This window comes from Chiloscyllium plagiosum, unplaced genomic scaffold, assembly GCF_037043375.1.
Source record: "Chiloscyllium plagiosum isolate Xiang-an unplaced genomic scaffold, Cpla_swu_hap1 HiC_scaffold_15, whole genome shotgun sequence".
NCBI classification, from domain to species: Eukaryota; Metazoa; Chordata; class Chondrichthyes; order Orectolobiformes; family Hemiscylliidae; genus Chiloscyllium; species Chiloscyllium plagiosum.
Genome location: NW_028270153.1, coordinates 38,433,974 through 38,450,494, shown reverse-complemented (window position 1 = coordinate 38,450,494; position 16,521 = coordinate 38,433,974). Strand labels below are relative to the sequence as shown.

At 39.7% G+C, this 16,521-nt stretch overlaps 1 protein-coding gene across 11 annotated transcripts in view; it reads right to left on the bottom strand.

Annotated features, from left to right (window-relative positions):
- Nucleotides 1–16,521, bottom strand: part of LOC122560108 (extracellular sulfatase Sulf-2-like) — a 305,717-nt gene that overhangs the window by 93,183 nt on the left and 196,013 nt on the right. For all 11 annotated transcript variants that reach the window (XM_043710352.2, XM_043710348.2, XM_087994899.1 and 8 more), the window contains one exon: nt 6,353–6,504. In XM_043710352.2, the coding sequence (XP_043566287.1) occupies nt 6,353–6,504 (152 nt within the window). The remainder of the gene's footprint in view (nt 1–6,352; nt 6,505–16,521) is intronic.

Genomic DNA, 16,521 nt, shown 5'->3' with positions numbered 1-16,521 from the left:
AAAGATAGAGATAGTTACAGAGATAAGGAGGAGCACGATTTGAGTCATTTAAAATGCAAGGGTAAGAATTGGAAGCTAAGGTAGGTCAGTAAGGGGTAATGGATAGGTAAACAATGGTTGGTATGGGATATGGAATGGGAGATAAGGGAGACTGTCGAGGAGAGCACTTGAACATTCAAGATTGGAGAGGACAAAGGCTAAAGGTTTCGGCATTAATTAGGCAGAATCTAAAATGGAATGAACAACATTGTGGGCCTGGAAGCTTAGCCTAAAATCACATAAGAAGCCTTCAGTGTGAACAGTTTAGTTCGCTCTAAATTCATAACCCCGGTGGTAGGGAGAATAAGTACAAAGTTTGTGGCAGGAATGAAAGCCAACAGTTAGAAAAAGTTGTGCTTTTTCAGACTAATAATAGAGAGTCAGGGTAAATATTGAGAAAGATGGTGGAGGTGTTATGACAGCAGAATGGCTAAAGTCAATGGGCCAGTAATTTAAAGGCCTAGCTTAGACCTGGAGGCATGAATTCAAATGCCACTGTCTGAGAGTTTAAATTCCGTTAACTAAATAAATCTGAAATAAAGTTATCTATAATGGCGATTATGAAACTCTTGGATTGTTAGAAAAACTCATCACTGAAGGATGTTACTGAACCAAAAGGAAATCTCACCTTACGCAGTAAATGACACTGAGCTACTGCAATTTGGTTGACTTTTAACTTCCTTCTGAAATGTCCAAGCATGTCACTTGGTTGTACAGATACAGACAATAAATTCTGGTTTTGCCAGCTAAAGGTAAAGTTTTCAAGGGTTGGCAAGTAGATGAAGTTTTTGGAGAGAAGGTGTAATTTATTCTCCTGCTTTCCTTATATTCCAAGCACATCAACCAGACAAGAAAATTGTAAATAGAAATCTGTCTAATTCATTAAATAATGTTGGGAAAACTTGTGCGTAGAAATATAAACCAGGAACCGTATCAAACAAGTGACCAGCTGAATAAGATATCTTCTCCATGATACTAAATGGATCACTTCAATAGTCTAGCTCTGCTCTGTTGTCCTATTAGTTAATTTGAGCTGAAGGCACCCACTATGTGAATGTTTTTTCTCCAGATCATAAAAAGGATTGTGTATGCAACAGTGTAAATAATGCAGTAGTTACTTACACCAACTTATATTTTAGTCTTGAAATGTAGGCTATTAACTATTTTCCTACACTCCAACATGGAACAGAAACTCTGCAGTACAAACTGACTTGCGGCTTAAGTAATTGGATAAGAATAGAGCCTTACCACCACTGTTGCAGTATCAGGTGCACCTCAGGAACAATATCAGATTTGACTTAAAGCCAAAGTGTGCAAATGCCTTTCAGGAGGGTATTGTTTCCATAGCATGTGGAATACAAAGTCATCGTGTTTCATTACTTAAGAGATTTTAATATTCTGAAGAAGCAGACATTACCAGCTAAGCAAAAGAAACATGCATGGTCAAATGCATGGTGACAATATAGCAAGTGTATGGTTTGAACTCTACAATCTAGAGATCTAGAGTTAATAAGGCAGATTTTCAGCCAGCCAGATAGTCACTTTTCCAATGTGGATCATAGTTGCGTGCAGCATTCATGTGGAATCCCCATCATAGCAGATCCCAGAGGAATTTCTTAGGAAATCAAAGTTTCTATGGAGCAATTCCTCTATGCCTGGAACCCATCACACATCCCCATAAAATTCAGATTTCAGATGGCTCTAATGAAATTAAGTAAAATAGCTACTCAAGGCAAGTTAGATTATTAAATACATTGTGCAACTCTTGACTTATTATGAAACAAACCCCATACGTAACTCACAGATCCCAACTATACCTTTTCCAGACTTTTGCCCAATGGAACATACACTCACTGTGATGACTGAACCCAACCCCTGACAAGCACCCCAAAAACTGCCACTGGACCTGACTAAAACACCTGGCCACCGGATTTCTTTCATTCCCTCTCCCCACTAATCCCTTCACCACTGTCTGACTTGATCCATGCCCTCAACATACCCCACCGCTGCTACTGGACCTGACCCATCATCTCTCCTCTCAACCCAACACAACCCTTTTCTGACAGTTTTATGCTACAAAAAAAAAGACTGAATGGAATTATGACTCTGCATTTAAAGGGAGCCCTTAGCAGGATCTCCTGTCAAAAATGCAGAGTTCCTTTCTTTCATAAAAATCAAAAGTCCAGAGTGGCAATTTGTCACTCCCTGAAAAATCTGGCCCAACGTTATAATGTTAACGATACATTGTTTAAATTATATTTTTAATAATCTCAATAAGTGACGATACTTACGCACATGTAGTCCTGCACAAACACGCACACATATATGTGCACAATATTTTGTAAAAACAATTTTTAGTCATTGTGACATTCTGCACACATCACTGAATTAACCAGTAAGAAAGCTACCTCAAGGATTCGGTTTCCTGGATACTACCAGAATTAATATAGGCAGCGAGGTTCCTGCAATGATAAGATCCATGAAACTTAGAAACTGCAATCTTCTCCATTTGCTCTTGTATTCATAAGAATACTGAAGGAGCCATGTTCCCCCATTGATCTTCTGAATGTACCAGCCGCAGGTAATTCAGATTATTAAAATTGTCTTTTAACTCAAATTTGGAGTGTGGTTCTCATCCAATGTGCTTTCTGCAGCAGGCCAAATGCTTCCGGCTGGAATGGGTTAACCTGTTTCCATTTACAGTACATTATCAATGTGGGTTTGTTAAACATGTTCTCTAGTCTTGGACCAAATAGTTGGAATCATATACAAAATAATACAAGTGATCCATTAACCATAAAACATGTGCAGAAACTAAGTACCAATACTTTTGTTTTCAAGTCAAAATATCAGCAGCTACAAAGATGGTGAGAAAAAGCAAAATCATGACTGCTATTGTTTTCAACAGATGGAAAGCCTATGGAAAGTGGTTTAACTTTATTAAACATGGTTTTCTCCACAAACGAGGAATGATAACACTAAATGTGCTCAGTGAAGTGTGTAGATAAATGATACAGAAATATAAACATGTTCATTACCTCGAGTTTATGGAATTGCAAACAATAGGAATGCCTGACAGATTTTTATTTTTTCCCCTAACTAGACTAAGGTTGTTTCTCAGATTAGAACATAATATTTTAATGATGCAAGTAATGCATTAGCCAAATTGCTTTTGCATCTCTCAACAACTGGCAAGATGTTGGCTTCATGCAGTACTGATTTTCCAATCTTCGAACACTATCAACCAATTTTTCTTTAATATGACACAGACTTATGGCAGTAATTAGACAGGCAAAGTTTGTAAAGTGAAGAGGGAAAGCAAGCAATAATGGAGAATTGAGGCTGAAAGGGAAATGCAGTTTTGACTTCATTCATGAGGAAATTTAAAGGCATCTTAATAAATAGGGGATGTAAAAAATAAAAATCAGATATTACTCTCAGCTGACCCTTTGTAGATTTTAAAGAAGGGTTTTTAATAATGACATCTCACAGAACTCACCACAAGGCTCAAGGAGAGAGAATAACACTATCACAAATCATGGTAGCATCCATCCCATTTCTGTTTATTTTGAAATTATCGCTTAAATGATGGAGTCACTGCATAACTGTAAAGACAGCTGCAGGTCAGCGTCAGCAGTGCTTACATGAGTAAGGTGAAATCCCATTCTTAGATTTCTAAAACCAGAGAATTTATTTAAATGTTTTTTGTTGTTTTGTGAAACAGAAGCAAGCATAATGCTTCCAGAAGAAGTTTCTGGTGATGTTTTCCAAATATCTCGCACAGCCATTTTCATTTAATGTCACTCTCATGCCAAGACACTTCAGATAAAGCTGAAAATTAGCTTTGACCACCGCCCCTGCACCCCTCCCCCCAAAAAAAACTGCCTGCTTGAATTGCTGAAAGAGATTGATCAAGTTTCCAGGATAGCTTCAGTGTTAGAGTAGAGATAGGGCAGAATTACTTTCTGCCCCTGCCAACAATGAGAGTTAGATATTATCAGTATTTTAAGCAGCTGTAACATTTTTAATTCATCTGAGCATGCACTTCAACACTGGTCGGATGGACATTTTTGCAGCAACTTACTACAATATAGTGAGGGTAGATGAAGTTAGTATAAAAAACTTTACATCTTATTTTCAACTTGTGGGTTTCCCAATGGAAAATTGATTGTTCTGTGCAGGGAAACACATCTTTGTAAATTTGTGGTAGGTTCAGAACCTGGTAAGCAATAATACCTGTTTTCCTTTCCCCATTTGTTCAGTATTTATTTGGATTGTTAATAGTTCAGTTAATTTGTTCACTGCTAGAGTTAGAGTTAGTTAAATAAATAGTTTCTTGTTGATTTTAAAGTGAGTGTCAGGAATTTATTTTATTTAACCACTAGATGTTGCTAGGGAAATATCACTGGGGGCTAATCTGGCATTTACTGGCCATCCCTAAAACCAAAGTTGATGGTGAGTGATTTACTAAACTAAGGACATAGGTGCACGTACGCACCTATAGTGCTGCTAGGAAGGGAGTTTCAGAATGTTGATTCTGGGACAGTGAAAGATACACAATATACTTCTAAAGCAAGAATGGTGAGTGGCTGGGAGGGGAACTTGCAGGTGGTGGTGCTCCTTTGCACAGCTGTCAAGGGGAGATGGTTAGATTCCTCTTGGAGATTGTCAACATCTGGCAATTGTGTGGTGTGAATGTTGCCAGTATCATCTCAATTTTCAATGTAGGCCAGACCTTGCTGCATATACACATTGCTTCAGTATCAGAGAATGGCAAAAGGTCCAGAACATTGTATATTCATCAATGAATACTCCCACTAATGACCTAATGGAATAAAGGTCATTGTGAAGCAGGATGAAGTTGGTTGGCACTAGGACACCATGTAGGAATACATTTCAGTAGGAACATTGGATGTGGACTTGATAACAACTTTGATGTACATAATTCTGTCAACCATATATTTTTCCAGCAATTCAGTGTAACAAAATGTGTCTTTAAGAGGGATTTGTTCTGTCCCATTTCTCTTGGGGACGCGTAGTAAACCTGGTGATGAGTTATCTGCTTCATGGAAGGCAGAATAAATAACTTTTTAAAAAATTAGACAAAAGAAGCATGAGTGGGTGAAGTCTGGTTCACTCAGACCCAGGGTTTTCGTTTTGGTTTTCAGCTGTTGAAGTTGGGGTTTTTAAAGAGTTGAAGCTGCTAGATACAACTTTCTCTCTGCTGTTGCAAGAAGCTCAAGTTCTCTCTCTGCTACTAGATTCAGGCTTTTGGTTTTTCCTCTCTCCTGGGCTAAAGATGATCACAAGTGATGGAAATCTGTTTTACTGTATTTGACATGGTCAGAAGTATGTTCGTGGGATACTGCTGTAGTGGAACAGTTCATGAGTAGTAATTAAATAATATATTATTTTGCTAAATATTTCAATGAAGTTAAGGCATACAAGTTATTTTATTATTCTATTTTAACTGTGATGTAAGAATAAAGTGTGTTGCTTAAAGGCAGTAATTTGACCAATCAAATCACTTCTGGAATACAGAGCTGTATACGTGCCTTCAAATATGATAAATGGTAGGGTTTAGGCTATCTCCTGAACATACTTTGAGGGAGTTTGGTCCTTTCCATAACATCAGCATGATCCTTATTACCATGCGTCCTTCTCCACTTCTGTTTCAGTTTAAAAACTACAAAAGTGTGGAGACTGGATGTAACTGATCTCATTCCAAGTTCTATCTATTTAGATAGTGGGTTCATGTTCAGCTAGAGAGTGTTTCAGGAAACATATGTTTCAACGGCAGTTGCAGTGTTTAAACTAAAACACAAAAGTATCTAGTGCAAGAAAAATTCATCCCATCCAGCAGCTCAGTTTCACCTGTAACATTATTCAATAATAGTCACTTAATACTGAATTTGGCCTACAACATTATGGTACATAAAGGGTTAATTGCTCCTCTTAGACCTTTGTGGGGAATTAAGAATTTCTCTGTTTTGTGAAGATGGTACATCCAAAAGGTTCTTACATGTGAAATTCAGTTCATTTTCCTTGTGCTTGTTGAGAATCTAGCGGAGAGTATTCTACTTTGTATGCTAATTAGTAATTTTGGCAAATTTCAAGGTTGTTTTTTCATAGGATTAATTCAAAGTCACAAGCGTGTAAAATGCTTAAATGTGATACAGAAAATTTAAGTCACAATGCTATATACAACTGAACTCTTATTTTTGTGTGAAGTGTATAACTCAGCAAATCATTGCCTCTAAGTCACTGATTGAATAGGATACTGAACCGCCAAAAACTAGATATAGACAAGTACCTTTGAGTAGTCAAATCCATGCTTCTCCTTTACACCATTTCTATTGAGTGTGTAATTGTAAAACCGAGAATTCTTTACTAATCCAACCCACTCACGCCAACCAGGTGGAATGTAACTGCCATTGTACTCATTCAGATACTTTCCAAAGAAAGCTGTAATACAAAGAAAGGAAATTAAATAACATCCAAATCAAAAAGCTGTACATTTACATTGCTGAATTCAGCAACTCCCATTAACAGAATAGCAAGCTCTCTTTTGTTGATCAGTTCACTTTTTTTAAAATAGAAATGTACAGAGGTCATGAGTGGTTCTCAAGTCTGTTGATGTTGCATGGCAACTAGCTACAAGGTAGTGTACCCAGACGAGCCACTAAAGAAGAAACTCCTTGGTTTTTCTAGTGCTTCAAGGGAGTAGATACTTTCACAGGCTCCCTGTAGCCTGATTTCTGACCACCGGGTGCGAGGGAGCTGTGGGTTCATTCTAAGCTAAGGTTATGAAAGGCAGCTTTTTGAAAGAATATTCTTTTGTAGTCTGATTTGCTAAAAATGGATTATCTTTGGAATCCAATGTGTGTGTTTTGGATGGTGGATGGGGTATCGAATGATTCCTTGTCTGGACTGAGCAGGAATGCCAATTTCCTGGCAGATTGAACTCAGTAAGTGCACAAAATACACCTGTAGCCATGCAGGTGTCCATCATAGCTGAGCAACTAGAGTGCCATCCTCCAACCTTGTACACTATGGATGGGCAAGTATTGAATGGTCCAGACAAACATTTCCAGTACGTATGCATGCTCATGAGCCATGACCCTTCAGCCTCTGGTTGACTTGCACAGTAACCTGGCCTCCTATCTCAAAAGTAAGACCAGTTTTTATTAATCTACCAAAGAACAGAAATTGAGGTGTGAACTTTAAACACCAATCTTCTTTCTGTAAGTACTTCATAATTCATATGTACAGCCCCAACAATGAATAATTGTTTTAGCGTGTGAGCAGATAATTCAATGACATGTTGACATGAAACAACTATTCAAAAATCTCCCGAGTCAGAAGATGGTCCTCCATTTCGGAGGGTTGAACACAATTTTGATTGTGATGTTAAGGAGGAAGCGGTTGATCAAGACCAGGTTTAGGCCATTTTTTTTTCCAAAAAGGACTTGGAATGTGACACCGCTACAAAGTTATCTGTATTCACATATAAAGGGGAGGACATATGCAGTAAAAAATACCAGATTGCTTGGCAGTTTGTATTACAGTCATGCTCAGTGGTCCTGTGAAATTTGGATAGGAAGCATTAAGAACCCGCTGTCATTTCTGTATTTAATAAAGCAGTGGTGATTGGAAATTGAAGTGTCTATTCAAAAATTCCCAATTCCCTTCACCCACCCCCTTCCCTATCTATGTAATGCCAGAGTATGTTTGGAGAAATCCTGAGCCTGAATGCTTCAACACAACTGGAGGCACTGGGAAGTACAGCTAATCAGTTTGTTAAACACATCAAAAATTAGTAGTTAAAGAAAAAACAAATGTACTGCTCAATATACAAGATACTATCTTCAATTTACAAAGCAGTTAAATCATAAAACAGAAGAAAAATGAACAATAGAAGGTGGATATCGCTTTTGAATAGTTTTGAAAAGCTTTACATTTAAAAACCTGAAATTTTTATAGATGCATGCAAACTGAGTGTTAATACTTGATAAAATAACACAAAATTGCCTGCTTCAATTCATCAATGGCAACAAAATGGACAAAACTCAATAAACACCAAAACCCTGTAATGCAACCATCTCACTGGAAACCATGACATTTCTATGGAAGCAAAGGCACACTGCCCTATACCTCGAAGGTACATAACCTGGGAGTACCTTATTTTTTGTAGCTCTCAAGATAGTTTTTAGTTTTGTATTGTGGTTGATAAATAAAAAGATATTTTTCAGTATTTGAGTGTGTAAGTTACATTCTGTGGTTGAATGGGAGCATGAATTACGCAGGTGATATCATTAATATTATCTTCTGTCTGAGCAGAGTGCTAATCTTGTTTAATGTACTAAAGTGAAAATTTCTGGCCATTAGGCAGAATGTGTGCTGTGGACAGGACTTACAGGTGGTGGATACCAGATCTCACTATCCTGGTTCAAATTGCAGCCTATTTGATTTTGTATGCATGCCAAAAATAAACTGTAGGTTTTGTGAAAAACTTAACTGGAAACAGATCCTTGATTAGAGATGGGGCCCTGACCCCAATTTCATTAAAACCACAGGTGGTGCTTAATTTTAACAAGAGCCATAGAATTTTACAACTGTGTTGGGCCATTATTCTCGGTCTGATTTCCTGAAGGCATTATTGATTTAGTGCCATTTTCCCAAACCCATTTGAAATTTTATTTTTGAAAGATACAGTTACTTTCTAAAACCCGTTATGGATCTTTCACTACTTGTTGCTAGCGATATGTTTGTGTTTTAAGAATTCTTAGCTGGAATTGTTCTGACAGGATAGCACTGCCACCTCTCAAAAAGGCAACCCTGCTTCAGCACACAGTGTAATACAGGTAATTATACTGCCCACAGCACCAGCTAAGTGATTGCCATCCACTGAGGCTGGAGATCTGCTCCCAGGAGCAGTTGGTTCAATCAGTGGACCTGAAATTTAGCAGGCTCAACAGCACCACCAGTGGTGGTTATTGCTGGGACTGCACCTGCAAGATGAGAGCATGCTGAATTTTTGCACCCACGAAGTGGAATAAGTGGGTTGAGGGATAGCTGGAGAGGGCTCCGTGATGAGTATGCCCTGCAGTTTCTGTCAGTAGGCAGCACCTCTGCAGCAGGAGTGGCCATTGCTGGCTGAGAGTCCTCCGTGGGTTGTGAAATGCTGGAACGATGGTCCCACTCATGATAGCCCATTGGGCAGCTGCTAGGTTTCACCAAGTTTTCTCTCAACATGGCAATGTCCAACACCCACCAACTGCTGCTGGTCATTTAATTGGTCATTTAAATGGCTCAATTGAGCTCCAGGTGGTTGGACTCATCTGTGATCTCCCCTGCAACTGGCAAAATTACACAGCAAAAGCAAGATTTTTTCCACACTTTCTTCCACATTGCTGTGCCATATTGCCACCCTGCTTCCCCCTCAACCTGTCCCCAAAGGACATAAAGTTCAGCCATTAGTGTAAAATCATTTCTCCAATGCCTCTTTATGTTTTTGTAAATGAGGGTTCGTACATGCCAAGTCATTGACCAGTCGAAATAGTTTCACTCCAGTTCCTTAATAAAAATCCCTTATAATTTTGTAAACATGGAACATCCTCTTCACTTATTCTCTGAGTAAAAAGAGACCTAGTTTCTCTAATAGAAAGAGAGAAAGTACTGGATAAACTCAACAGTGCTGACAGCATGACCTTTGAAAAGGGGTGCCATATTTGTAATTCTCCAATCCTCTGGCACTAATGCAGTATTTAAGATAGATTAGAAAATGATGGCCAGTAACCTCCAAAATTACCAGCTTTACATCCCTCAGTACACCTCGGTGTACCCCACATTGCTTGTGAATTACCAACTTTATAATATTTCCTTCAGCAATTTTTAGCTTATCCAAGCTTGTCTGATTCCTCCAAATATAGAATCCTTCATTACTATTGCTTTCCAAACTTTCCTTCTGCCCCTGTATAGCTGAACTAGCCATGATGCTGTGAAGGAATTTCTTGTTGTAATTCTCAGAGGAGCCATCACTCTCCAATCACAAAGAACTTTGAAAATGCAAAACCTGCCCTTGACATATCTCAATGCAAACTCCAATAACTCACTACCTTAACTCATTCATTTATTAATAATGCTCAGCTATCAAGACTTGGAATGTAAACATAATTAACAGTGGTGCAGTGGTTAGCACAGCTGCCTCACAGCACCAGGGTCCCAGGTTCGATTCTGGCCTTGGGCGACTGTCATGTGTGGAGTTTGCACATTCTCCCCGTGTCTGATTGGATTTCCTCTGGGTGCTCCAGTTTCCTCCCACAGTCCAAAGATGTGCATGTCACGTGAATTGGCCATGCTAAATTGCCCGTAGTGTTAGGTGCATTAGTCAGAAGGAAATGGGTATGGGTGGGTTACTCTTCGGAGGGTCGGTGTGGACTTGTTGGGCCGAAGGGCCTGTTTCCACACTGTAGGGAATCTAACCTAATCTAAAAAACTTTACGCTAAAGCAGAAAAAGTGTTTCCAATTGTTTTTATTTCATCACAAATTAATAGTAATAAAAGCAGTCTTGTAAAATTCACCTAAAACTTTGGAATGCACAAATGCATTTTTTCAAGTGGTCATCTCGATATAGTGAAGAAAACAGGACTCCTGGTATTTTAGCAGGTGTGTGTTTCAGTAATTGAATCTTTTAAATTCAATGGCTTAAGAGAACCTTTAAATGTTTGTTTGATGGTAAAAGAACCAACACTCTGTTGGTAAATTCTCAATGCATATCAAATACTCAATGCATGGAATCAATAGAAATCTCAGCATGGGCTCAATAAAATCTAAAAAGAGGAACTGGGCATCGAATTTTAAACATTAAACTATAATACAATATCAATAGGATAGCTGGTAACAGTCCACATATATTGAAGTAACTTCAGATTTCTTTTTCGAACTTGAAACCATTAAAATAAAAGATTTACATCCCCCAATCTCTAGGATCTGCAGAAAATTATATTTTCAATGGTATGAGAGACTTGTGCAAGAGTAATAACTTATTTTTCTAAAAGACTGGTGTCTGTTTTATACTTGTTTCTAAGATAAGCAACTACATTAGGTCATAGAATACATCAGATACTCTGATTTTATCCAATTTTTTTAAAGAGGATTAAGGTTTCCCATTATTTAGTCTCAATATAGGACAAGAGCTTGATTTTAAAAAGTGATCACCGTGTTAAGTATGGTGATGCTGTAATATGACACTTGAATTAGGAGCAGGAGCAGGCCATTCTGCCCACTAGTCTGTTCCACCATTTAAAACCATTAGAGCTGGCAGGATTGTGGCAGCAATTTCCCTTTTTTGCCTAACCCTGAAAACTGCTAACTTGCTTGTTAGTTACATCATAAAGTATGGAGTAACAATGGTGAATGAAACAAACATGGTAAGATGAGGCAACACAAAATTTTCATTAATATTTTTATTCGACAAACCATGCATATCGTTCATCCTTAATTTAGTTTTTGCACTGATCCAGATCTGCATAGATCTAAACTCTCTAAACTTTTGGTTTTCTAACAACCCTGAGGCTATGTCTCCAAGCATTACGTGCTTAATTCAAACAGGGACAAAAGAGCTGAATTCCACATACATGCGATTTCACTTGACATCAAGCTAGCAAAAACGAGAATCAGGAGAAAACTCTTTACTGCTTAGTGTCATACCTAGCACAAAGGAAGACAGTTGTTGTTGGAGATTAGTCATCTCAGCTCAAGAGCATCTCTAGAGGTGTCCTCAGGAATATGTCTTAAGGGACAACAGTAGTAGATATATGGGAACACGACCACCTGAGTTCCCCTCCAAGCCACATACCATCCTAATTTAGAAAATTATAGTCATTCCTCTAGTGTTGTTGGGTCAAAATCCTGGAACACCTTCCCTAACGGCATTGTGGGTGTATCTACACCAAACATACTGTTCTGATTCAAGAAGCCAGCTCACCACCACCTCAAGTACGACTGCAGATAGACATTAAATGCTGATTCAAGCAGCAACACCATCATCCCATATTTGAATTTAAAAAGAAAGCTATGTGCATGCAAACTTACATAGATCATTGCAAGCCTTATCCCCTGTAAGCAACCGTGCTTACGGTTAAATTAAAGGAACTAAGTTGAAAACATTTTCCAAGAACAACAAGCAGTTATTAAAGGTAACATTGCCCTAAAGTCATAAGAAATAATACTTAAATTACAGTAAAAAATTTAGTTGGCTATTTGGAACAGCTTTATAATTATAATATTACAGTTTAAAAATACTTAAATAATTAACTTCTGCTCACTTTCAGGCTCCATTTTTCATTATTCCTCTCTTCTGTTCTCATTGAAGTTTGTTTCTATTATATTTACTTTTATTAAATTCTAACAAATATAACCCATTCCAGATCTCCAATCTAACACTTGCTTAAAATTTTGTGTCTCTTTGTTCTTAACTCCAATTTTTGCAGTGGGCCACTAACTTTTTTTGCACAAGAGTATAACTGGCTGCAAATTCTATTCCTTAAGATAATTAATTGCTGGAGAACATGATCTGATTATAATGACTACAGGATCAATCTTAAGATACCTTTTTATGACAACTTAATGAGAGATGTTGCAGGCTACATTTCACAAAAAGATTTGAACAATTATAATTTTGACTGTTTTTCAGAAAATGTTCCCGTTTCTCAAGGAGCATTTTGGATGGGCAACAAATGCTGGTCTAGCCAGTGACATTTATATCCTATGAAAAAAAGCTCAATATCAGACAAACTATCAGTTCCAAGGGTGCCCGTGCCAATCCTGCATCATATACATTGAGCGTGAGAACTTCAACACAAAATGAAATAATCTCTTCTAACTTGGATACATTTTGACAATAAAGACACTACCCCAGTTTTCCCAGCCACCTCTTCCTTACAGTACAAAAAAGTGACCCTTATGCTTAGAAGGGTGATTAAAACGTGAAACTCACTAACACGGAGTTGTTGAAGTGAACAGTATAAAGCATTTAAGTGGAAGCTGGTCAGGCATTGAGGGAGAAGAGATTGGAGTAATACAATGATAGTTGTAGATGAGAAAAAAATGGGAGGAGATTCAAGTGGAGCAAACATGCCAGGGTGGATGGATTGGGCTAGTGGCCTGTTCCTGAACTACATGTGCTATGCAAAATTATCGTTCCATTGTACAGCAAGAAATGTTTACTTACAACAGAATATCAAATCTGGTTGAAAGCCAAAAAAGGTCATGTTTTTTAACCTTTTGTTTAAAATTAGAAGGATTAGATGCTCACCACATATCTATAGGGAGAAAATTGTACTGCAATTGCTGTCTAGACATGAAAGATCTGCTAAACATCTGTTCTCCTTTTAGCAACACAATAGATTTTCATGTGGTGTGATATTTAAAGATTGAACTTAGTAACTAACAAGTTGAAACTTTATTGCTGGAACAGCACAGCAGGTCAGGCAGCATCCAGGGAACAGGAGATTCGACGTTTTGGGCACAGGCCCTTCTTCAGGAATGAGCAGAGAGTGTTCAGCAGGAGAAGATAAAAGGTAGGGAGGAGGGGCGTTGGAAATGTGATAGGTGGAAAGAGGTCAAGGTGAGGGTGATAGGTCGGAGTAGGATGGAGGCGGAGAGGTCAAGAAGAAGACTGCAGGTCAGGAAGGCGGTGCCGGGCTGGAGGGATTCGGCTGAGACAAGGTGGGGGGAGGGGGGGATGAAGAAACTGGTGAAGTCCAAGTTCATCCCCTGTGGTTGGAGGGTTCCCAGTCGGAAGATAAGACGCTCCTCCTCCGACCGTCGCGTTGTTGTGGTTTGGCGGTGGATGAGTCCAATGACCTGCATATCCTCGGTGGAGTGGGAGGGGGAGTTGAAATGCTGTGCTACAGGGTGGTTGGGTTGGTTCGTCCGGGTGGCCCAGAGGTGCTCTCTGAATCGCTCCGCAAGTAGGCGGCCTGTCTCCCCAATATAGAGGAGGCCACACCGGCTGCAGTAGATGATGTGGGTGGAGGTGCAGGTGAATCTGTGGCGGATATGGAAGTTTCCTTTGGGGCCTTGGAGAGAAGTGAGGGGGGAGGTGTGGGCGCAAGTGTTGCACCTCCTGCGGTCGCAAGGGAAGGTGCCGGGAGTGGAGGTTGGGTCGGTGGGGGGTGTGGATCTGACAAGGGAGTCGCGGAGGGAGTGGTCTCTACGGAAAGCTGATAGGGGAGGGGAGGGAAATATATCCTTGGTGCTGGGGTCTGTTTGGAGGTGGTTGCAAGGGAAGGTGCCGGGAGTGGAGGTTGGGTCGGTGGGGTCCTCCACCCACATCATCTACTGCATCCGCTGCAGCCGGTGTGGCCTCCTCTATATTGGGGAGACAGGCCGCCTACTTGCGGAGCGATTCAGAGAGCACCTCTGAGCACTCCCGGACGAACCAACCCAACCACCCTGTAGCACAGCATTTCAACTCCCCCTCCCACTCCACCGAGGATATGCAGGTCATTGGACTCATCCACCGCCAAACCACAACAACGCGACGGTCGGAGGAGGAGCGTCTTATCTTCCGACTGGGAACCCTCCAACCACAGGGGATGAACTTGGACTTCACCAGTTTCTTCATCCCCCCACCTTGTCTCAGCCGAATCCCTCCAGCCCGGCACCGCCTTCCTGACCTGCAGTCTTCTTCTTGACCTCTCCGCCTCCATCCTACTCCGACCTATCACCCTCACCTTGACCTCTTTCCACCTATCACGTTTCCAACGCCCCTCCTCCAAGTCCCTCCTCCCTACCTTTTATCTTCTCCTGCTGAACACTCTCTGCTCATTCCTGAAGAAGGGCCTGTGCCCAAAACGTCGAATCTCCTGTTCCCTGGATGCTGCCTGACCTGCTGTGCTGTTCCAGCAATAAAGTTTCAACTTTGATCTCCAGCATCTGCAGACCTCATTTTCTCCTTAGTAACTAACAAACATTCTTCAGAAAACCTTGTCAGAGCGGATTTTTTAAAAATCAAACTGGCACTGACCCTCTGATTCCAAGAGTCTCAATATTATTAGCCAACCTTTTATTGGGTATTCAAGAGTCATAGAAAGACAGTATCTATTGCATTCCACTCATCAAAAGATTTGATTGGGATAGTCAAACCTGAACTGCCTTTCAGGAAGGTTTATCCTGATCCTTGATTAAAAATGATTTTAAAAATGGTAATTGAATATATGGGACATTACAACTGATACCCATCAATTCTGCCCTGAATTAAGGCAGGGGGTGGGAAGGTGTTGGAGAATGAGGGATAATGAGATCATTCACAAATACATCTTACAATATGTATGGCACAGGTTTGCACTTGTCCTACTGGAATGCATTTTAAATTGGCCTTTTCATGATGGACTGGGAAGGGTAAGAAACATGATCAGAAGAGAAACCAGATGGCTTCCTGCTACCATAGAATACCACCAAAGGCAGGAATGGCAGTGGCTTGGCCAGCTGCTGACTGGAGAAGGGCATTGAATCCAATTAAGCGTCCCATTAGTAGACTGTAGGAACTTTACACCTGACTCAACATGGTTATTCCGCCAGTTACATCCATGTGCCCTCCCTAGTGGGTTCTAATTTCATGAGACTCCATAGGACAAGGATAGGACCCGGTGGAAATGATTGCCTCACAGTGCCAGAGACACCACTACAGATTACCCTTGATGTTGCTGATGCATCCTTCAAGAGTGCCTCAACATCAAGATGCCCTAATACTTGCATCTGTCCCTCTATTGACAGTGCTGCTGAGTTGCTGGTCCTCTGAGTCAGCCAGCTACTGGGTGAGATTGGTTATATTGTTAATTGGAAACCAATCTCAGTGAGGGTCTCTTAATTAATCTGTCTACAGTGGAGCTGAAGCCACTTTGGTCTGAACAGCAGGACCCATGGCATGCCCATAAGATTTTAGTATGAAAATAGGATCACTGTGAAAATTGTGCCCTTGAAATTGATATACACTGTGTTCTCATTTTCAAAAAATGATGTTTTAACCAGATTGGAAAAGTATGGAATTCACTTCAGCTTTAGATATTTATTCTCTAAATAAAGAATTATAATAGTTAGTTATTTAATAGAGATCTGTTAGCGAAGCTAAATCAAAGCTGCAGATGGTCCTAAAATCCTGATCATCTGGTTTAATGTATAGTTATAAATAGTTCTAGAGAATAAACCAACATTCAATAGCTTAAGATTCAATCTAACATTCATGGATTTATGAGAACGTAACTGTATAGTTGAAATTGCAGTATGGGTGGTTATTTAATAAGTTACACCAGTATCATTATAATAGTTCATTCTCATCCCTACTTACATGTTCTTTAGACATATCTTTTTACCAATTTTAAATAGATAAAACTTTCAGCTAAGCAACTTTTGGACATTCCTGATGAAGATCTTATGCTCGAAATGTCGACTCTCCTGGTCCTCGGATGCTGCCT